Source organism: Apis laboriosa, unplaced genomic scaffold (assembly GCF_014066325.1).
Source record: "Apis laboriosa isolate Shangri-la unplaced genomic scaffold, ASM1406632v1 scaffold93_cov139, whole genome shotgun sequence".
Classification (NCBI taxonomy): domain Eukaryota; kingdom Metazoa; phylum Arthropoda; class Insecta; order Hymenoptera; family Apidae; genus Apis; species Apis laboriosa.
In genome coordinates, this window is record NW_025224820.1 from 872709 (window position 1) to 898437 (window position 25729).

Here is a 25729-nt window from a genome sequence, read left to right on the forward strand (position 1 = left end):
TTCGAAGAAATAAAACTTATTATAGATAAATTATAAGTTTGATGATATTCGTTAAAATTCAATTTATCTATTATATATTTTGAATATTAACCATAATCATAATATATTTATAAGAACAATAAATAAATAAATAAATAAATAAAAAGTCGCTTTTGATGCATATATTATTATGTAAATATATCAATAATATTTAATGAATAGATCTGAAAGATTTTTACTAACATCTTACAAATTAATAAATATCTTATAAAATTTTTGAGTTCTTCTTTCTTCTCTTTACCTCTTCAAAATTTTATTTCATTATGATGATTGGTCGTATTATATTACAATCATAATAAAATATAAAATTGATTGATGAAAATTTTGATAAATTATCGATCAATGTCGAATAATTTTATCGATAAGCAAATGCCGATAAGTAAATTAGAATGCAAATTAACATATGTTAAATATGTGTTAATAATATGTAACATAGTATATAAGAATATATATATATATATATATATATATATATATATATATTTATACAACATATATTTATTATTTAAACATAATTAATAGTTATAATTTAAATTATAATAAATAATATAATAATAAATTTAGAATATTTTTCAAAATTTTCAATTGATAATGATTGATTATAATTTATCGTCTAATTATAAATTATAAGATTAACTTATAATTGAAAGTACAGTTTAATATTACAGAATATGAAGATATATTTAAATATTTTAACATAACAATAATGTTTTTAACATGCTTCAAACTTATTCAATTCTCCCTTATGACTCCCTTATGACTCTAAAATTTTCATTAATTCATTATTAAATTAAATTGATTGAAAATTTTCATTAAATTTTTAAAAACCATTTTTAAAATTGTTTGAAAACCAAAAAATTTTTTGCTAAAATTGCATTCGATTTTAATATAATTTTGAATTTGCAACTTTTAGAAATAATTTCCTAAAATTTTGATTATTCATTAATATGTTCATCAATTCAATTAAAATTTCAGTTGTTTCTAATTTAAATACATACTATAATTCTCGTATTGATAAAGAGAAATTAGAAGAAACGAGAAAAGATAAGATATACATACATAGCATCTTGTTCATTTACTTTTCAATCATTTTTTAAATTATATCATTTATTAAATTTTTAAATTATATCATTCATTCGATTAGTATCTAATTTTTTGTCGAAAAATTATTTAAAAAATCAAAATTTTTATTATTGTTCAAAATCAGCAAAAAATTACGACTAATGCAATTTTCTACAAACCAATATCCGAGTTTTGATAGCGCTATTCAAGTTGACATATCCGATATTGAAACTTTAGAAAGAATAATTATCTGATTGGTAAAAACTTTAGTTCTTTTATATTGTTAAAGAATATTCCAAAATCAATTTTAATAAACAATAAATTTTGAGTTAGCAATTCATTTTAAAGAATTCTGTGCTATTTTTAATTGTTCAATATATCATTCACATTGAAAGATTTAATAGAAATTTCAATATATTCCAAATGCGTAATTTAAAATATTGCTGACCAATTTCTTATTCCGTTAAGAATGATTCAAAAATATGAAATAATATTTTATGATAGCATTCAGTATAAAGCAATACTCTTATATATAAATACTATTAAAAGAATAAAATAAAACTTATTTTTAATAAAAGATACTAAATTATTTATGAAAACTGTATTTCTTCAATTTTATATTATAATCTGTTCACATACAATAATCTGTTAGATGACATGTTTAAATAAAAAATTCAAAGATTTTTCAACTTTTATTATATATTCATTTGTTATTAACAATATCACTTTTTCTTCATTATATTCTATCTGGATATAATATTCATGTCGTTGAATTTATGAACCAAGCAGTAATTATGTAATTTATTTGTATAGAAGAAAGTAAAAGAATTGATTTGATTTTCAAACAATTAACTAATTTTAAACAATTTTCCAATATTTAAATTAAATTGCCTATGTTTTGATCATTATTATTTTATTTGTTGTCTCATCAATAAAATCTATATATTGATTTTAGCAATATCTTTTTTAATATTGTAATTTGTTAAATTATTTAGCAATTGTCAAAATAATTTTTACATGACATCAATTCATTTGGTTTCATTCGGATTTATTAGCCAAAAAATTTTGCCACAAATCTCGTTAATCAAAGTTCGTTAAATTATATTAATAATACTATCCTTTTATATATGTCTATATAAAAGTTATTTTTTTTATTTTTTTCTTTCATATCTTTTAACTGTGAAAATTTGCCTATTTGTTTTATCTTTGAATTTTACTTCCATGTCCATTTAAATTTTATCAACTGCAATTTCTTTTTTACAATGAATTTCTTTGTCATATATTTCATAAATACATTCACATCATTCACAAAACATTTTTCTATTATTGAATCAATTCATTTTTGTATTGTAACATACGTTTACTATGATTTTACTTTTTATTTCAAGGTATTTTATTTCAGTATATTTTATTTCAACGATATATTATGATAATATCAATTGAATTTAATATCTGATTAATTATATTTAGCTCCTATAAATTATTATTACCGAACTTAGGGATAAACACGAGATGCATGTATAGTAGTAATATTCGAAAAAATTGGGATTATATTACAAATGTTAATTAAGTCATAGATAAAAATTTGTATAAATTTGTATAAATTTATGTTCGTAAAAATTTTTTTGAAAAAACAATTACAAATATGCAAAAATTTTTATTAATTATTTTGACAGTAATATATATAATTTTGACAGTATATAAATATTACAATTATTATTTTTTCAAATAATATTAAAACGAATGGTAATTAATAAATATATGAATTTGATTAGTTTTAATATTATTTAAATAGTAAGGGTTATTATTATTATTGAATTATCTATCAATTTGTTGTACTTTTGATTACTTTATGCATTGACTAAACGAATGCATAATGTTATTGAGTGGCGAAAAAAATATAATATTTACTAATGCATTAGTAATGCATTAGTTAATATTAGTAAGAAATAGGTATGCATCATTTTTATAATAAAAAATGCGATCTATTGTGTTATATGTATAATTTCTGTATTTTTTCAAATAAATGTTTTTTTAACACAATTTTTTAATGAAATATTAGAAATTTATTAACTTTATTTAATTTATTAACTTCAATATTTTTATATATTATTCGAAATAGTTAAGTTATTCGAATAATAAAATTATTCAATATGTTCAATATATTATATTATTTAATTTTTTATTTTTAATTTTCTATCTTTAATATTAGAATAACTCTTAAAAAGTTGAAACTGATTTCGCTTTTTAAATCTGAGTTATTATAAAAAATATATATTTATCTATTTTTAATCTGCGAAGTTTCATCGACATCGATGTCTGATCATTTACAATCTTTCTTTGTTAAAAGATTTATAATTGTATTGTTATAATTATATTGTTTCCTATCTATCCATTTTTAATCATTTATCTATATCTATTTATATATATCTATATTATTATAAGGAGTGAAGAATTACAAGATTTACAAATTCTTATTACTTTTTAAGAGGAAATACAGCGATTATTCAATAAAGTAAAAACAAGAATCCATCTAAATTAGGCAATAATGTTATATATAAAAAATGTAAAGTTATAAAATAACTTATACAAGTAAAATAATTTTATATACTAAGAATACAATCGGAAAACTAAAAAAGAAATATCCATTGGATCTAACAATTCAAAAACAAATATGAATTTTGCAAAATGCTATTTCAATAAAAAGAGCATTTACATGCTATCCTATACAATGTCTTTAAAATTGCGAAAAATGAAATTAAAGAATATATAAAAAAAAGCATTCATCGTCTGTTAAATTTTGAGTTATTTATCGTGTTTTATAAATCATTCTTGATCAACAACATATTTTCATATCTAATAATTATGATTATTTGATCTTTAGTTATTATTTATCAAATAGCTTGGATAATTTATTTATCCTTCAAGAGATTTCGGCGATGACTTTTTAAAATTTATTGATTCTCATATTTATGTATAATATTTAAATAATAAGATGAAATAAAATTAATATAATAAAATATAATATAATATAATATAATAAAACGATTTTTTTTACAATATAAAAAAGAACATTGTTTAATTCTTTTCTTTTTTAATAAAATTAGTGATATCAAATTATGGGTTTCAAATTTTTTTTGTTAATTTATATAATCTTTTTAATACAATTAATTCTGTGATATTATTATTTGCTATATTATTATTGTAAATAATTTGATTAATATAATTTAATATAATATAATTTAATATAATTAATATAATTTGATAATATATTGTATTTTTAATACAATTAATTCTGTGATATTATTATTTGCTATATTATTATTGTAAATAATTTGATTAATATAATATATATATATTAATAATAATAGTAGATTTTTCAATACAATATTTTTGTATCTGTTATATTTTTTCCATGTTTAAATTTCTAATTTTATTTTTTTTTTTTTTAATTCTATTATGAATATATTTTCTATTACTGATTCTACTAATTCTATTAATGATACTACGATATCAATACCGTTTCGCTATTCAATTTCATACTGAATCATAAATAGATTTCATTCTATAAAAAGAAATAAACATTTTATTCTAATATCTATATATATATTTATATATGTATGTATTCTTTTCATGTAATAAAACATTTACATAACCGAATATTTATATAATAAATAGAATTTTTAAAGGATATTCATTTATATTACAAAGAAATTCTAACTTCACTAAATAATAGAATAATAAAAAAAAGTACAAAAATAAATATTTAAGTGTAATTTTAATTTTAATCCAATTTAAATCCAAGAAAAAAAATCCCTTTTCTAAAAAAAGAAAAGAAATAATATAGATTCGAAAAGTAATAAAAATCGATCTCATAAATCTTGCATAATCTCCTTTACTGGGATTAATTAAAAAATCATTATTTCGAATAAATTTATCAAACAATAACGCAATGAATAAATATTATTACGAAACATTTCAATGTATCTTAAATAACCATAGAAGAATTAGTATTAGCAATTAATTCAATTTTTTTTCCTCTTACTCTTTCGTCTTGTCATTTTATCATCCAATATTCTTTGATTTTATCCCATTGTTTCCTTTATTTGATTCGCATTCCTGCAACCTCTCTATTTTACTCTTGAATTTCTTTCCTCTTTATTGGCGACCATTCTTTGTCACTTCTCCTGTATTTGAAAGACTCACATTCTTCTATCTACTTCTCTTGTTCCTCGCTATTTGCTCGTTTACAAAATTTATTTGACTTTTTTAATTGAAAATGCGGCGTTAGCTGTCGTAGTGAAAATAGAATGGCATTTCCATTCTACGATAAGCTAAGAGAACGAACAATAAAGAATTAGAAATATTACTTGAAAATATTGAAAACAATTTAATTTAATTTATAAAATAAATTATTAAAGATTTATATATTACTTCATGGTCTGGATCTTATTATAATATTATTTGATGAAATTATTTAATGAAATTTTATAAATTAAGAATTACAAAATACCACTTTTATAAATTTTACAAATTTTTTTGGCTTTTGATTATTATAAAATTTAAAAAAATCAAATATAAATAGATATAAATAGATATTATAAATAGATTTAGAATAAAAAATATAAATAGATTTTAAAATAAAATTTTTTAGTTATTCTATAAATTTTCATTCTCAAATGGACATTTTTAAGATAAAAGTATATTTTAAAATAAAATTCTTGAGAATTGCTCTTGTTATTTTTCATTAATAAAATTATATTGAAAATAAAAGTTATTTTTGAGCAATCATTTTCGATATAATATCTATCTTCTTTATCGTATATATTTATATATATATTTATTTCTTAACCTATAATTTTATAATTTGTCATAAGTCATAATATTATATTATAAATTATTTGTAAAATTATTATGCAAAAAGCTAATAGTTTTTTAATTTTTATTAATATATTATTTGATTAAATATTGATAAATAAATATATTTTTTGTTATTAACTTTTTTTTAAATAAATTTGCAAATATCTAACATTTTCTTTTCTTTTTCTTGTTTTATAAAGTAATCTACTATTTACTTCTCACACAATTAACAATTCGGGTCAATTTGTACAAGTTTCCATTAATATTTTCTCGACATTCGAATCGACACACGAGTGTCACAAAAAAAACAATTTTTTGTTTCTGAAAAAAAAAGACATGATGTCTCACGACTTATTGACTTCCCCATTCCATTTTAACACATTTTCTATTTTGGAATACTTTTAATCATTTCGGTTACCGATCGAAAAAGTCGGTTACGTCAATCTATTGATTTCTCGTTAAAAATAAAAGTGACTGATATAAACGGCAAAGAATTATAATTCGAAATAAAAAATAAAAATTTATCTATATTTTATGCTGAAAGCAAATATAGATTAGTTCTTTTTTTTGATAACCATTTATATTGTAAAAACATGATCGAATAAATAACTATTAGTTAAACTTTTAAAATATAACTCGTGAAAATTGATCAAAGTTAATTATTGAATTATTATTATTATTGAAAAATTTCTTTGTTCATAAATATTTTATTTTATTTAACTTAAAAGAAAATGAAAAAAATTTTTATGTAGATATAAATAATTATGAACATATATTAAAAATTTTATTGTTATTATTAATATTTTTTTGTAATTCATAAAATTTTTTCATCATATTTATGATATATATATATTTATTTATATTATTTTTTATTTATTGACTTACTTACTTTAATATACTTATTTACATATTTACTTACTTTAATATATATAAATTATTAATTATATAATATATATAAATTAATATATATAAATTGTATATTAAATATATAATTTAATTATTATTTATATATATATATATTTTATAAATAATATTTAAAAATTTAATATAGATTAAAATTAATTTTAATCATTAGGAACATTTTAATATTTTAAAATTATATAAAATATACAAGATGCACTATTTAAGTAGATTATTTAAAGATAGATTCAATTATTTTTTAAATTATTCATTATTCAAAAAAATATTTGAAATGGACCTATTTTATTTCAAGAGAAACATCTTGATAAATAAATTTACACAAATTTTATCCAGATCGATATATCTTTAAATTATAAAAGAACTTTGTTTTAAACTTTATTGAAATAATATATTTTTATTCCAATGAATACACAAAAAAGAGTTTTTCTATTCTGTGAATTTATATTGATATTTTGAAGTTATTTAAAGTTATTTACTGTCTTTTAAAACTTATCTTAATTGAATATTCATAAATTATTTAATTTTCGATATTTGAAATAATGATTATGAACTTCAATGTATTGATTTATTCTATTCCTAAAAAATGTATTCTCTCTAATTTGTTACTAGATATCTCTAACATATTTTTCATATTATCAGAGGTTGTAATTTTTCGCGATAAGTTTAAATCTTTTATTCCATTCGAAAAATCCTAGAAAGAATCTACAGATATTAAATCCGAAAATCTTGATTCATATTATTGATGACTTTGAATCATACTTATAACGAAGTTGAAGAAAATACGAATAAAATCTAGAAGATATGTTCAATAAAAGTAAGTTTTGAACTGCAAATAATTTTGAATAATTTTGAATGACTTTATAAGATGTATATTAATGCATATTAATTTAAATAAAAACATATTTCAAAAATACTTACTTAATCTCAAATATATATTCATTTGAATAAAATTTAATCATTACATTTTCCTCTCGAAACAAATTAAATTTTATTTCAAATATTTTTTTCAATAACAAATATATTATATAGTATACTAGGAAATAATTTCGTGATTCATTTCAAATATACATGACATTCTATATACATATGCAACATATTATGTATATTTTCGAATTATTTAATTTTTCATATTTAAGATAATGAATTTTTGTTGTTAAATAATAATTTTAATTATAATCAATAAATTTGAACTATTTTCTACATTTGTTAATTATTTTTGAAATAAGGAAGATGGTAAAAAAATTAATTGTAAAATTAACAGATTAATTAATAAAGAGAAACATTTTATTATGTTTTGAATCAAATGCTAATCATATCCAAATAATTATTAGTTTAATAAATTATTTTGAGATAAATTAAAAATAAGTAAATAAAAACAAGTAAATTTTGTATTAGTTTCTATATAAAATTTTTCAAATTCCTTTCCAATATTTTCTCAAATATTTCTACAGTGTCTTCATTTTTGTTCCTTCAGTTCTCTATATTTTCTGTATTTTCTTTATCTTCTTCCGATCTTTTTTATTTTCTTCAAAACTCACTTTTCTATTTATTTTTTCTTTATATTTTCTCTCTTTTTAATCATTCATAATATTAATAACATATCTCATTATAACAATCAACAATCAAATTTTTTTTAATATTAATAGATACAATTAAATGTATTTTTCATTTCATCGCTATAAAAATATTTTTTAGAATTTTTTTTATAAATTTTATAAGATTAATACTTTTACGATTGAAAGAATATCCTTTTATTTTATTAATTAAGAATTTAAACTATATAAAATTATTGGAAATATTTATTATATTGGAAATATATTATTTATTTATTATATTGTAAATAATTTTTTAAAATATTCAATTTTTTATAGCATGATTACAGTATAATTTTTTAAAATGAATATTTTAAAAAATTATTTATATGTATATAAATCTAATAAAAAATTAATATATAATATATTTTTTCCAATAACTATTTTTACTAATTTCATAATTCTGCGTTTCCATCCAGCAGTTGCTATTTAATAGTAAAATAATTTTATAATAACACGAAATGAATATCTTAAGTTAATGCCTAATTTAGGAACGTGCTACTAGTTATATAGCGACAGTTAATAGCTCAGTGTCCCTCGAAGCGTGCAAGCGAAGTAATCTTGTTATACCTGATCAATAATTAATAAACTCAATTAAGTTTGTACTTTGGAAGGATGGACTGAAGTTACGAGACGAGTGTTGAAACAATATTGACTTTGATGTACAAGCATTATCTATTCGTCTCCTATGCTTGTTAATGTGTGAAAGACGATAATCAAGATAGAAATATTTTCACAATATACAAACTTTTTATATTTTGTTAACAGCATTAATTCTTATTAATATCATACACTATGCTTTTATTGAATATTTTATATCATTGTTTTTGATGAAAACTATAATTAGTATTATATTTTAAAATTAAAAAAATGTTTTTCTAAATATATAGACATTTAATATATTATATATAGACATATAATATATACATTTGTCTTTTATATTTTATAAAAAAATATCATTCTTACAAAAAATTTACGAAAATTATTTGCAAACAATTATTATTTTATATTATAAAAAATGAAATATTTTACCATAAAAAATATACATACAAATTCAGATATAGAATAATATTCGAATATTAATGACTGTATAGAAATAAAATAATATAATAAAAAAATAATAATAAAAAATTCAATCAGAATAAAAAATTCAATCAACATTTTTATTTTTTGTTAAATATTTTTCAATAATGATGAAAAATAAATTAAAAATCTAATTTAAATTATTAAATAAAATATTAAACAAGATATAAAAGATAAGAATTGGTTAAAAAAATATTTATTTTTAAAACTATTATATTTTGATTTTTCTCATATATTTATCATTTAATAATATATAGTTTTCACAATATTTTGATAAAAAATGAGATTGTAATTAAATGTAATTTGCAATCAATTTTTGCATTAAAATTTATGTATATATAACAATTAGGATAGTTGATATAATAAGTGAAAAGTTATTTTCTTATTTAAATGAATTTTTGGCACAATTTAGTTATTAAAACAACAAATAAGAGAATGTATAATAACTCGAGTTATAAATACACTTAAAATATATAACAGATAATATTACCACATTTAATTCATATTCATAAATTAGGACATTCCATGCATTCTTTAGATAAAAAAAAAGCAAAATAAAATATAAAATAACTTTTAAATGATCAAAATTGCAATAATTAAAGTTATAACGAAATATGAGGCTGTTATTACTATCATTCTTCTATCTACTTAATTTTAATCATTGTAATTTCAATCGTTCAAGAATTGTTTTATATTTTACTTTCAATAAGTTATATGGATAAGTGCCATTAGTTCACTCATATATTTCTGAATTTTCTAATATATAACATAGAAATTAATAAGGTTTTTTTTTTATATGTTGCATATACATATATTTACTATTAGAATTTTGAATTATTTTTATCATTGTATTATAATAAAAAATTTTAATATAAAATAAAATTTTAAAATCAAATATTCAAATAATTAATCAATAGGAAATTTCCAGAAATTCTATAAAATTCTAACTCTAACTAATTATAACATTTCTTATATTAATAAAAAAGTTTAAGCATTATCAAATATTGAGTATAAATATGATTAATGTAACTTGAATATATAACTATATATTATATACATAATATATAATATATATAACTATTTAGATAGTAATAATAACAAATAGTAATAATAACAACAATTTTCACTACGGTTAATAATTAATAACTTTTGATTTATTAACTATTAATTTTAATTTTTAATACAATATATTTAAGTTTATATAGTATATTTCAAAAATGTGAAAACATCCATTAACTGAAGATTGGGATAATTTTAAACAACATTTTACTTTGTAAAAACTCTCGTTATAATTTTATTAATTAAAAATTATTAAAAATCTAGTCAAACAGTGACTATATTAAAGAAAATGAGTGAGTATATTAAATATTTGTTTATTGATAAAAAATTATATTGAATTATATTAGGAATAATGAATAAACTATAATATGCAATATACTTTCTTTGATATATGTTGCTTGGACTTGTTTATGTTCGCTCGTAACGTAGCCAACACTACCATTGTGGCTCGATTAGACTGGATTCTGTGCGTTTTATGATTGGCTTTTTGTTAATAATTAACTAACAAAGCCATAATGAAAGTTTTTGCAAAATGTTGAAATTATTTCAGGAATCTCTATTTACGTAGATGTTCTAACATTTTTGAGATATATATCTAATTAATGTTTATATCAACGTAATTAATATAATCTTTGGCAATAGCCGAATATTATCATCGAATATCGAATAACTAATAATAGTAAAAATATAATAAAATTTCTAGATGTAATGTACAGATATAATATCTATATGATAATATAAAATTGATTGTTTATTATATTATCAATCATTCAAATCTTTAATAATTTTTAATAATCTTATAAATCTTTAATAATTTCATAAATTATATTATATAATGATATAATTATGCAAATTTTTAATAAAATCGAAAAACTCGAATTACTATAAGAAATTCCTTCAAACATTTATAGATATTCTAAAAATTAACAAATCTAGAACGGATGATAGCTCTGTCAATCATCCTAAAATTTCTAAGAGTAAATATCACTCAAATCATTCTATATTTAAATGAATTACATTACATTTAGTATTAATTACATCTCATTCTATTTGCATACATAGCTCAGCAAATCAAAGAAGAAAATCTATGAATCCTTTAGAATTTCTCTGGTATAAATTCAATATTATTCTATTATCATTTCCAAATTATAATTGTCTCTAGATTTTTTTAAATTCTTTAGATTACATAACTTAATATTTCGATATATTTTAAAAAAAGTTTAATTATGGTTTAAATATACAGAGAAAAAAACATATAATTGTAAATATAATAAAAATGTAAAATTAAAAATATTAAATGTAAAATTGTATATCGGAAATATTTTTTAAATACAAAACTTTCGAAAAGTATATTTTTTCTGAAATTTGATTGATCTGAAATTTGATTGATCTGAAATTTGAAGAGAATGAGAAGAGGAAGAATGAATTCTATATAATCGTAACTTATAATTTTAACTTCATGTGTATATTAGTTTCTGAAATATTATTAAAAAACTTTAAATATAATAGAATAAAATTTTCAATAGTACACAAACGTAATTAAATATTAAATGCTGTTTATACAAACATTACTAATACTACCATTTTCACTTAATGAATTATCATCATATATTAAATATCGAATAGTTTATAATAACGATATCAATTTCAATTTGCCACATAAAATTTGTTATTCCAAAATTTTTATAGCATATAAATATACAAAACTAATTTTGGTCATTACAATTTCGATCATTTTATATTTTATTATATTTCGATTGTTTTATATTTTATTTTTCTTTAAAATGCTCAAGTTCGCTTATTATACTATGCAATAGAAACTTGCAGAATTCTAATGTGTCTAAAGTTTAAGTGTTTTAGAAAATATTCTAAGCTATATTAGAAAATATTCTAAATTATACTAGAAAATATATAATCAATATTTTATATAAATGAAATATGAATATCGCGATTGATCATATTTTATATATAAATATTTGCCAATATTTTACATAAGATACCTTATAGATGCTAATATCATTATTTCATCATCGATTATATTGATATTCGATTGTTACTCGAAGATTAATTATTAATTACAATTATTAATATAAATAAAATTAAATATATTGTATCAAAAATTTTTTATTAATATTTTGAAAACTAATAAATATAAAATAAAAGATAAAATTTTAGATTTAAAGTTTAGGTTTAAAGTTTCTTTTTTCCTCTCTCCTTTTTTCCTCTTTTTCTTAATTTTCATGATAGAAATACTATATACTTTTCGGAAGAATACTTATTGTTTTTACTAACAAGTTATTAGAAAAAAAAAACAGTTCGATAATTATAATATATAGAAAGTTATATTATCAATCAAATTATATTTTTATAGAAATAGTCAAAAATGTGAATAAAAAAAATATTAATTAAAAAATTTTCGAACTGTAGCAGAGTTTTTAGTAGAATTTTTTCTTTAATAATGATTGGAAATTATATTATATTTTATTTTATACTTTCTATTTCATTTTTTAGACTTATATAAATAATTATTTATTACAATTTTAATAAAATAAGATTATTTTTAGACATGATATATCATAAATTTATTACATTCTTAAATAAAAACAAAAACATGTTTTAACGATATACGAATAAAAATAATACTCAACTATCTTTTTCTTTTATATATTAGAATATATATATAGATTTCAATAATATAATTATATATATATATATATATAATAAACATACATTTTTGCAAATATAATAAAATATAAATTATCTAGAATATCATTTATTTCTTCCACTATTATTAATGAAAAATAATGTTCTCTTGTTTAATTTTATTTTTTTTTATCGAATTTATTCATATTTTCGTGATTATAAAAGTATATAGTGTAGGTATGTATCACGCAAGGTTTCGATATCAACTTAAAATTTAAATTTTATGTAATTAAGCATAATATTTCCTTATTTTATATCAGTTATACATAATAAGTACGTGCAATTTCATAAAAAATTACTTGCGATTACGTAACATAATATTGTAAAACTATACTACTTATAAATATTTTTAAGATTACTACTTATAAATATTTTTAATTAAAGCTAATGTTATATATTTAATAATTAATTCTTCACGAGAGAAATTTTAATTTGTACTTTTCGTTATTTAATTAAATTATTATCTTTAAATTCAAATATTAAATTGATGAACTAATATAATTTTTTATACAAAAATTTTGATACTTACATTTATTGTACGATATTTTTATTGAAAAAAATATTGTTAAAAATGTTATAGAATTTAAAGTTCACTGAAATTTTATATGTGATTTCATTATAATATTGCCAGCAACATTACTATTTCATAGTTGATAACTATTTGTTTCTCTTCGATATACGTATTTCAAATGTTTTGTAAACAGATACACGCAATCACGTATAATCAAATATATTCATTCAGCTAAACTATATTTTTATTTATTGTTTTCCACTGCCCAGTCAACAGGTTACGAGCCCAGATTACGAAAGAAACAATAAATAATTAAGTAAAGTACAATTAAATTGAAAAAGCACGTGAGTTTGTTATCCGGCCTTGAGCAAATGTGAAATATAATCCTAATCGTGATGGAATATGAAACTATTTGTATTAATAAGCTGAAAGGATTGGAAAATTGAGCCTCATGGAAATTTCAAGTGCGCGTTACTTTGAAATCCTGCGGTGCATGGGAAATAGTTATAGATGAATCAATTCTTCCTGTAGGAGATGATGCGGCAAATCGAGTACGCGCTGCCTGGACAAAACTCGACAGTATAGCTCAACGCATAATTGCCACATTAGTAGATGGAAAACCACTTTTGCATATTATCAATTATGAATCGACTGAGGATATGTGGAAAAAGCTGGAATCTGTTTACAAACAAAAATCTGATACTAGTATACACATGCTGTTGCAGCAATGGTACAATTACCAGAAGGAACCGAGCGATGATGTCGCTACTCACATCATAAAAATCGAGAATCTTGCACATCGGCTACAAACTCTGAATGAGAAAATTCCAAATCAAATGATTATTACTAAAATACTCATAACATTACCTCCGTCATTCAAATATTTTATTAGTGCGTGGGAATCAACTCAATCCAATGAAAGAACTCTCACAAATCTTATTTCAAGGCTCACTATTGAGGAAACAAGGATAGGAACCGAAGAAAGGGCAGAAAACATTGCTTTTATTGCCAATAAGCATCAATACAAGAAAAATTTCAAAAAAAGGCAACGTTAAACCAGGTGTATGTCATTATTGCCACAAACCATTGGATCAAGGAATATAGAAACCGAAAAGCAGCAAACGAAAAATACAAAGGAAGGAAAGAAGAGACTCATTGGAGTCTGCAAAATATAATTTAGAAACATCCAATGATGCATGGATTCAGGTGCATTTGAGCACATGTCAAATCGTCGAATGGTTCTCGTCGTATAAAAAATTTGACACAGCAGAGAATATTAAGATAGGCGATGGAAATATATTCAAGCAATTGGATCAGGAAATATCGACATTCTTGCTTTTAATGGAAAAGAGTGGGTGCGAAAGTACCTCAGTAATGTTTTTCATGTACAGAACTAAGTTTCAATCTTTTTTCGGCGGGTGCAGCTCTTGACAAGAGATTACGACAATACTCCGATGATAAAATATGCACATTCATGAATGGAAATATTGTTGCAGTAGAATAGAAAGAAAAGATAAGTTATTTGAATATAATGAAATTTAAAGTCATTACAGACGAGCATCAGGCAAATGTAGCAGTGCGCAATTCTCTTTTCTTCTGACACAAACGAATGGTTCATCAGAATGTGGATCAGGTGAACAAAATTCTAAAATTCGAGAACATCATTTTTAAGGATCAGAAATTTGCTTGCGAAGATTGCATTTTAGGAAAAATGCACAGGCTACCATTCCCAAAAAGCGATACAAAATCTGAACGCATTGGAAAACTCATCCATGCAGACCTTTCAGGTCCAATGCAAGAAAATTCGCTTGGAGGAGCTCGATATTTCTTAATGTTGAATGGTGACTACAATCACTGGAGAAGTTTATTTTTTATCAAAAATAAATCAGAGACATCACAATGTCTAGAGGATTTCTTCAAGAAGATTGATAAGCAGATAACCTTTTTAGAAAAAGGAATCAAGATCTTCAGATCAGATAATGGTCTTGAGTTTGTCAATAAAGAAATTGAGGAATTAACACGTCGATATGGCATTACGCATCAGAAAACAATACCATTTACTCCGGAACAGAACATTTGCGCTGAACGAATAAACAGAACTGTAATTGATTTAGCGAGAACGTCGTTACATGCAGGAAAATTGCCAATCAAAATGTGGGCTGAAGCAGTTAATTACACTGTTTATACTTTAAATAGAACCGGAACTAGTGGGGAGAAAGGAGTAACACCTATTGAACTGTAGCTCAAGAAGAGATCGAACATTTCAAGTCTCAGAAACTTCGGAGAAGAAGTATACTTTCATATCCCTAAAGAGAAGAGACGAAAATGGGATGTCAAAACCGAAAAAGCATTTTCGTCGGATATGATGAAAACACAAAAGGATTCCGGATCTGGCTTCCTGAAAGAGGACAAGTTAAAATACATAGGGATGTAAAATTCACAGATCAGCTTTACGAAATTAATTCAAATGAAAAATAGGAATCAGAGTCAAATATAATCTTTGAACATCAGAAAGATGACATAATAAATGTCGAATCAAAAACTGTTATTCAGTCGGAAAATAACGAACAAGTAAATTTAGATGAAGAATCAAACGATCCAGAAGACAAAAATCAATACGAACAAGATCGACGTTTGAGAGACAGAAATAAAATACGCCGACCAGACAGACTCACGTATGGAAATATTGTGATCACAGAACACTATGAACCGAAAAATTACGATGACGCGATCACATGTAGCAATCAAATGAAAAGAAGCCATGGATGATGAAATTGATTCTTTGAGAAAAACTCAAACATAGACATTAGTAAATCCGCCATCAGACCATCAAGTCTGATAGATAATCGATGGACTTATAAACTGAAAAAAAATAGTGATGGAAACATACAACGATTCAAAGCAAAACTCGTTGCTAGAGGTTTTAAACAAAGTGTTGGAGTTGACTATCATGAAACATTTAGTCCTGTAGCTAGATTCGATTCAATAAGAACTATATTATCTATTACAGCTTCGAACAAAATGTATTTACAGCAATTTGACGTCAAGACAGCTTTTCTTCATGGAGAACTCGACGAGGTCTATCTATATGCAGCAACCAACCAATACGAGAATGGAACCAACCATGTTTGCAAGCTGAATCGTAGTTTATATAATCTAAAGCAGGCATCAAGATGTTGGAATCATCGTTTTACAGCAGTATTGAAGAAGCATGGTTTCACGTCCACCAGTGCAGACTATTGTGTATTTACAAATGGAAACGATCGAGACCGACTGATTTTAACGATTCATATCGATGATGAACTAATTAGTGCAACAAACCAATCATCTATAAAAAAGTTGTTAGCTGAACTCCGTAAAGAATTTGAAGTAACATCTAATGAGATAAATACATATTTAGGATTACAGATTGAGCGACTAGCAGATAGTTCCATATTTTTGCATCAGGAGGCTTACACCAAGAAAATTTTGCAACGATTTCGGGTGGAAAATGCTAATGCAGTAGCAATCCCAGAAGACCAAAACCATCAATTGTGCGTGGAGGCACATAAAAGTGGGTACAAGGAAAAATCTGAGTTCCCATATCGACAAGCGGTAGGAAGTTTAATGTATTTGTCAGTGGGCACTAGACCAGACATTACATTTGCAGTAAACAAAGTCAGTCAATATTTAGAAAAACCTAACAAAATTCACTGGAATGCAGTAAAAAGAATTTTCAAGTATCTAAAGGGAATAACAAAATATGGTGTTCATTATTCAACTCAACAGAATAATCATATTAAAGCATTCAGCGATGCAGATTACGCTGGAGATACTAAAACGAGGAAATCCACTATTGGTTTTTTATTAATATTAGGCGATTCCGCAATAGCTTGGGAATCAACACGACAGCGAAAGCTCTATCCACTACTGAAGCCGAATACATAGCAGCTGGTCAAACTGTAAAAGAGATCATATGGATGAAAATTGATTAATGATCTAGTTATGTTCAAGAACCTTATAACGACCTTTACGTGGATAATTTGAGCGCAATCAAGCTTATTAAAAACCCTGAATTTCATCGAAGAAGTAAGCACATTGACGTGCGTTATCACTTTAAACGAGACAAATTTAACGAGAAGGAGTTTCTTCTGCAACATATAGCATCGGAATATCAGCAGACAGAACTATTAACAAAACCTCTAAGAAGAACAATATTTGAAATACAAAGAAATCGATTGAATATCAAGAGTATCGAAGACATGATAGACACATAGAACTGTAACACTTAAACATAATAAGCATGCACACACTAAACAAATTTCAATTCACTTTTAGTGGGAGTGTTATAAAATTTAAAGTTCACTGAAATTTTATATGTGATTTCATTATTGAATGTTGCCAGCAACATTACTATTTCATAGTTGGTAGCTATTTGTTTCTCTTTGATACATGTATTTCAAATGTTTTGTAAACAGATACGCGCAATCACATATAATCACATATAATCAAATATATTCATTCAGCTAAATCCGTATATTTTTATTTATTGTTTTCCACTGTCCAGTCAACAAAAAATATTACTCAATCCAATATATTTTATATATTGAAAAACAAGATTAAAATTATTATAAATATTAAAATTAATTGATTTGATTAATTTAATTGATTATTATTAACATTTTTTTCGTTTATTTTTTATAATTATACTTAATAATTGTAATTTTTTATAATAAAAGAAAATTATTCTTTTTTAATGCAATCTTTCTGAGAAATCTATTAATATAACAATTCTTTACAATATATTGAACTTGTATAAAAAAAAATATTCAAATTTCATATTGAAATAAATAAAGTAAAAATATAATATACAATTTGAATTTCTTTTTTAAAGGTTATATTATATAAGAAAGTTATATTAAAAAGTTGATTTGTAATATATAAAAAGTTTTTATAAAATCATAAAAATTCATGATGGTATCTTACGTTATGTTCATTATAAACTTTATTTTTTTCAGAATTCGAATCAATTGTAATTTTTTTACAATTTTTTCTAATAAACTAATTCAATTTTAACAAAAATTATTTCGTTTTAAATATTTTTAATTGTATTATACATGAAATATTATATATATAACATAGTTGTTAAATTATAAAGCATTTGTATACAAAGTACTTAATTATATCTGCACGACGCATCGTGATTATCTTACAGGAATCTGTGAATTACTCCTATATTATTCGTGCATTGATCACTTATTTATATATTGCCTCATCTCATTAAAATGATATGTTGATTTAACCAACAATAAAAATAGTAATTAAAATTTTAAAAAATTCCGATGATCGATCGATATGAAAAGAAAAATGAAAAAGAAATATTAAATATAAAATTTAATTTTATTTAAAATTTTGGTTTTATGAAAAACTTTCAGTACTATATATTAAATTCTACTTGTACAGATTAATTTTGATATTATTAATATTATTTTAATATTTTTAATATTATTTTTAATATTATTTAATATAATTTTAATATTATTAATTTATTATTATTATTATTATTAATTATTATTAATTAACTATTTTCGCTATATAAAAATATCATTATCAAGTCTAATAGTTAATTTTTAAATAGTTCTAACAGTTAATCTTGATATTTATAGACTAATCCTTTATGTGAGACTGTTTTTAAATTCTAATCCAATATTCATTATAGGATTATAGGAATCTAAATATAAATTCAATACAAAACATATACCTATTTTCTTTGTTTATGATTAATTCTTTCTAAGATTCGAAGTGTGTCTAAAATAAAAGCACTTGTCACATTTGTATACCAAATGCTTTTACTTGCAAATTGATTTTTTTTCTATTTCCATATTTGACATCGTATTTGACATCTGATAAGAGAAATGTGTTTAAGAAAGATTTTTAATAAATTATAAATGGAATATCCTATAAATATAATTTGTTTTTCTCTTTCTTATCGTTCTAATCGACCGGTAACCAAGATCTTTTGAAAAGCCAAAATAGCTTTCTTTTTGATTTGAAAAAAAAGAAAATTTTCATATAATATTTTTTTCAATATAAACAATTGTAATAAATTAATATTGTATTGTACAATTAAAATGAATTTGAATCTAAATATAAATTCAATTATTATTAAATTAATTATTAAATATTATTGAGTATTTGTTAAATTTTCACTTAACATATTTTTAAAAAACAAGTTTATGGAAAGAATTATTTAACAAATAATAAAATTATTTATTTATCAATACAAGATAATATTTATTTAAATCAATTTAAAAATAATATTGTATTGAAGGTATATAAAATTCGAATATTCGGACAAAATTTAAATTGAAAATCTATAATGTTTAATGTTCTGAATTCGTGAGTTCTTGTTTATTGTATTTATTTTGTAATAATAAACTGGGAAAAATTATATGAAATCTGAGTCCTATCATTTTATGATATCGCATTTTGTCCAATCGGATTCTTCTTTTGCTAGGGAGGGAAAGAAAAGTGAAAAACATATACCTATTTTCTTTGTTTATGATTAATTGTCTATGTACCAAATAGATTCTACCAAATAGTTTAGTTTATTTTTAATAGAGTATCACTTATGTTTTCATTGTGTTCAGTACATAAAGTCTTTAATTCTAAGGATAAAATTATGATACGTCTGTTGAACAGGAAAGAATATCAAAATTCGTTTAACGATTTCTATATTTCTATTGGCAATTAAGATAATTTGTAAAAATGTTACAAATATATTAAGCAAGTATAAATATAAATAGTAGATATAGGATTTACAATCGAAGCTTAAAAAAATATGAGGATGAATAATTATTAAGTTTAATATTATTTTGAATAATATTATTAAGTTAAATTATAAGTTAAAGACAAATAAATTTAATTGTAATTTTCATAAATTATATACAGGATATTATATATTAATTAAAAGTGTGGATATTAATATATTTATAGTAATATATAGAAATATTCTTATAATATAATATAAATATAATTTTATAATATAATAATATTATATAAAAATAATATTTAGAAATTTAAATAAAGAATAATTTATGTATAAAGTATTAATATATTTGTGGAATATCTTTTGGAGGATCAATTCTAGAGGTCGAAACAAATAAAAAAAATAAAAATATGATTTATAAAAATTAATTATGATTTATTTCTCATATTATAAAATTTCAACTTATGTAATAATGATTGATTAAATAAAATAAAAATAAAATTCTATTTTCATCATATAATTATCATTTCATTTGATCTTTCTTGCTTTAATGCAATCTTTATAATAAATCGTTTACAATAAATTATTTTTGTGTTTTGGTCTCTATTGTTTTTAAAAGTATTCCACGAATATATAATACAAATGCACATAAATTATTTTTTATTTATTTGAATTTCAAACGATTATAAAATAGAATTCGAAATTTTTGTTTATTTTTTCGAAAGATTTTAAGGATTTTATTTTATTAATTTTCTGTATTACAAGTTTAAGATTACTATTTTTTCTTTTAATTGTTTCTTATCACAATATTGTGATATACCAATTTATATTCTATATTTATATTCTAATAAAGTCGAGTAGAATGAAAAACCAGTGTTATCGATCTGTTCCTATTTTAATTTTTTCTCTAGCGGTTTCAGTCGCGGTCTCTAGGACACAGGATCGAATTGTCCCTGTTAGTTAGTAAGCGCGATGCTGTCAAACACGATGCATCACGCGCTCCATCGAGCGCAAATGGAAGTTCGGGGATTGAACAGCAGTAGCCATTGGTCATAGAGTAAATATGTAGTTTCCCTCTACAAATAAATCAGCACGCGAATCGTAACCGCGGTTTTTGTTCGCTTTATTTTGTAGATTTGATCCATTCTGTCACAAATGTTCGACAATGTAAGAACTTGATTCACGTCAAATGAGAATTATAAATAAGCATGGATCTTTTATACATTGATTTCTTTTGTAATTTAATTTATAAAATCTTTTATAATTTATCTCTAGTTAGCAATTCTAATTAGCATTTTAAAAAATAGTTCATAATTATTGAAATATACAATGCTGAATAGAATTGTGAGCTCATCATATGTTTATAATTATTTTGATTAATAAATAATTAATAAAGATAAAGAAGAAATTTTGAATATTTACTATTTTTTAATATTTACTATCATTTTTGAATATTTACTATTTTTTTTTTTTTAATCATAAAAATAATTCTATTATAATTTAAGAGTATAAACAAGAAAACTTTATTATATAATAAATATTTGCAAGTTTTTAGTAATTTTAATTATTTATTGCACAAAATTATAAAAGTAATAAGCTCTTAAAGCTTATAAAGTAATAAGCTAAGTAATAAGCACAATTTTATCCAGCATTGTATGTTAACCTTATAAATATGCGATAATTGATTTGGATTATTGAAGAAATGATTAATTAGAATTAGAATTTTGTGTAAAATTATGATCCGAAATCCATACCAAAATATTTCAAATATTATTCATAGCAGTTATGAGAAAATAATTAACCCTTATCCGATATTAATACTTATTGATAGCATGTAACTATATAACTAGATCGGTACTTTATTTGCGTAAAAAGTATTATACTTAACACTACTATATGAAGAAATATTTTTTATAAAATCTTTTCCAAATATAATATAAATCACATTTGGATACATTTTAATCAGCAATTTCAAAAAACTATGTTTATATAATGCAAAAAAATTGCAATACCATATCAAAAATGTGTATATCCATTTTATTAGATTAACAATATCATTTAAACTAATTAACTTTATTGTTTGAATAAATTTTAATTTTCATTATTAAAATATATGATTAATTTTGAACTTTTCAGAAACAAAATATATAATTCGAACAAAATTGACCTGATTTAATGTTATTTCAATGTATTAAATCATATTATTCATTTGCTGCAATTCAAATTTTACAGTTTTTTTGGTATGAAAAAAACTATTACTATTTATTTTTTATCGATAAAATCTTGCAAGAATATATTTTTTACATATTATATATTTTATATATTTTTATATATATAATTATGGATTATATATATTTATATATATGAGGATGCGATTCATTTCTTATATATTTATATATTTCTGAATTGGATATCATAATTGGACGCGATCGTTATTTCGATTGTTTTGTCTTTTTTTCCTTTTTGAACTGCCACGCCATGCAATGCCATGTAATAGAACAAAAGCATCGGCATGATCCATATCTATATAACATAGTTTATATTTATTTCCTTTTATTAAATATATTCTTTCTTGCTGTTTATTCTTTGTTGTTTATTCTATATTAAATCATTTTAATAGGTTATAAGCCCATGTGTTCGTCTCGTGAATGATTTGATACTGAAAGAATAATAAGAAATGGACTGTTGAAGTTTTGCGATTCAGTGTAAAGATATGTTTTGTACTTGTTAAAATTAAAAATCGGTTGAATTGAAAACGGCAAATAGAAATTTACATGAGGATGAAATTTACATGGAGAATAAATTAAAAATATATATTGATGGTTCCCATCTAAAAATGAAACATATTACATCATGGATTCAAAAGGATATTGAAGTTCGAGCTTTTCTGATGAACGGTCTTGAATTAGATGAATCAAGGCATTTATCAGATTGTTCTATTATTGCATAGATGTGGGCAAGATTGCACATAATATATGCTGAGAAAAGTAAATCGACGTAAATAATCTTAGATCAAATCTGCAAAAATCCAAAGAATCCAAAAGAATCCATCGCATATTACATTTAAAAAATAGTTTCTCTGGCAACGATTTAAAAATATGAAAAAAAAAAGATTTTGTTGTCATTACAAAAATTTTATCAAATTTAAAATATAATAATGTTCGCACAATCTGGTTGTATTGTTGTACCACGAGCGGAATAGATTATTGAGCGGAAAGACTGATCATTTATTAAACAAAGAAATATTATTAAAAATATACAAATATTTTGTGAAAGGACGGAAGAAGTCTGCAAGAGAACATCGAAAGAATTATATTCGCCGTGATTCTTGTGTTTTCCGTGATTCTCATTATTTCCGTAATTCAAATATAAACATGAAAAGAAATAAAATATGTCATTTCTGCAGAAATCTAGATATTGGGCTCGTAATTGTGTATTGAAAAAGGCACGTGAAAAAATTCTTGGTAGTTCAAAAGAACGAAAAAAAAAAATTATATATTATGATTTCTATTGAATTATTTAACATAATTTAACATAAATAGATGTTTCACAAATGAAAGATGAAGATACATAGTTTGCCAACTCGGGTACTACAGAACACATGTTTTTCAAAAAAGAATAAATAGTTCAAAAATATAAAAATGTACATAGAAAATATATACAGTTTGTGTGGGCGAAAATAATATACTATTATAAAGGTGACATTGATAAATATTGATGGAATATATGTGTGTAATATTAATTAATGGAGTATTATATGTACTGCAATTAAAGAAGAATATGTTGATCGGATATATTTCTAAAAAAAATATGAGAATTATTTTTGAAAATGATAGACAAAATATATATTTTTACAAAAACAATAAATTAATTATATAAATTTGATATGTAAATTAAATTTCACACTGGCAAAAATAAATGAATGTTACACCAGAATAAACGGTGATTAATACGTAAATGTTAAAAACATTGCAATACATGATAACAATTCGAATGTACAAGATTTAAAAATCGATGTGTGTATATCAAGCAACATTGAACATTTTTTTTAAAAAGAACAATTTCCAAATATGTAGAAGTTTCATATCGATCTATGTGTTAAGATGAAATCAACATTTATTGAAAGATTATATTATTTCTTATTATTAAAGAACGATTATGTACTGCTAAAGTACTGCTAAGTTTATTTCTTAAAAGAGAAAATAAAAGTTTTCAATTATTTAAAACAATTTTATGCTGATATACAAGCGAACAGACATAACGTAAAAAGATTAAGAACTAATTGTGATAAAGAATTTTATAATAAAGCGGTCAAAAATTGTTTACTTTCGAAAAACCTCGAGATAACAATTCTAAAATAAAACGGATTTATCGAGAAAAAGAATAGAATATTTGTTGAATCAGCGAAGTCTATGTTGCATGCAAAGAAACTATACCATTGTATTTATGGGTTAAGTGATAGTTACGATTGTTATCGGACAAGTATGGAAATTTTAGAAAGATCAATGTTGCATGAAAAATGATATTGCGAAAATTTTGTAGCGTAATTACAAATTTTAGGAAGTGATTGTTCATGTACCAAAAGATTAAAAAAATAAGTGAGAGATAAATTCAGAAAAATATTTGATAATAGATTACAGCGAAGAAAACAAGGCCTATTGATTATTCGATCGTTATTCGATGTTCGAAGAAATGTTATATTTATAGAGATGTTTCAATGAGAGACGAATGAAATAAATGAGTGGGCTGATAGTGAAATCGAAAAAGATGAATTGATATCGTTATTGAATAAAAAAGAAAAAAAAATTCTTGATTCAACGAGATTCTTATTTACTTCATGGAAAATATTCGAATATCAACAGAAGTTTATTCTGGAATAGTTGAAACATTTCTTGCTGCTTACAAGTCACAAACAATCCAAGAAATATTAGAAATAGAAAATTCAACTAGATAGATAGAAGCAATCAATGAAAAACTTGAATCTCTTGATAATAGTTAAGAAACCAAACAATGTTAACATTATTTTAAATTGTTAGATTTTCAAAAAAAAAAAAATATATAAAACGGATAGCACAATTTGTAAATACGAAGCCAGACTTATCGTAAGAGGATATGCACAGAAGAATAATATTGATTACAAGATTACATTCC

The 25729-nt window shown here is 22.0% G+C and overlaps 1 protein-coding gene across 1 annotated transcript; it reads left to right on the forward strand.

Annotated features, from left to right (window-relative positions):
- Window positions 1-14225: 14225 nt before the first annotated feature.
- Window positions 14226-14885, forward strand: LOC122719683. Its single transcript, XM_043945703.1, has 2 exons — window positions 14226-14244; window positions 14296-14885. The coding sequence occupies exons 1-2, from the start codon at window positions 14226-14228 to the stop codon at window positions 14883-14885; spliced, it is 609 nt and encodes a 202-aa protein (XP_043801638.1).
- Window positions 14886-25729: the final 10844 nt, after the last annotated feature.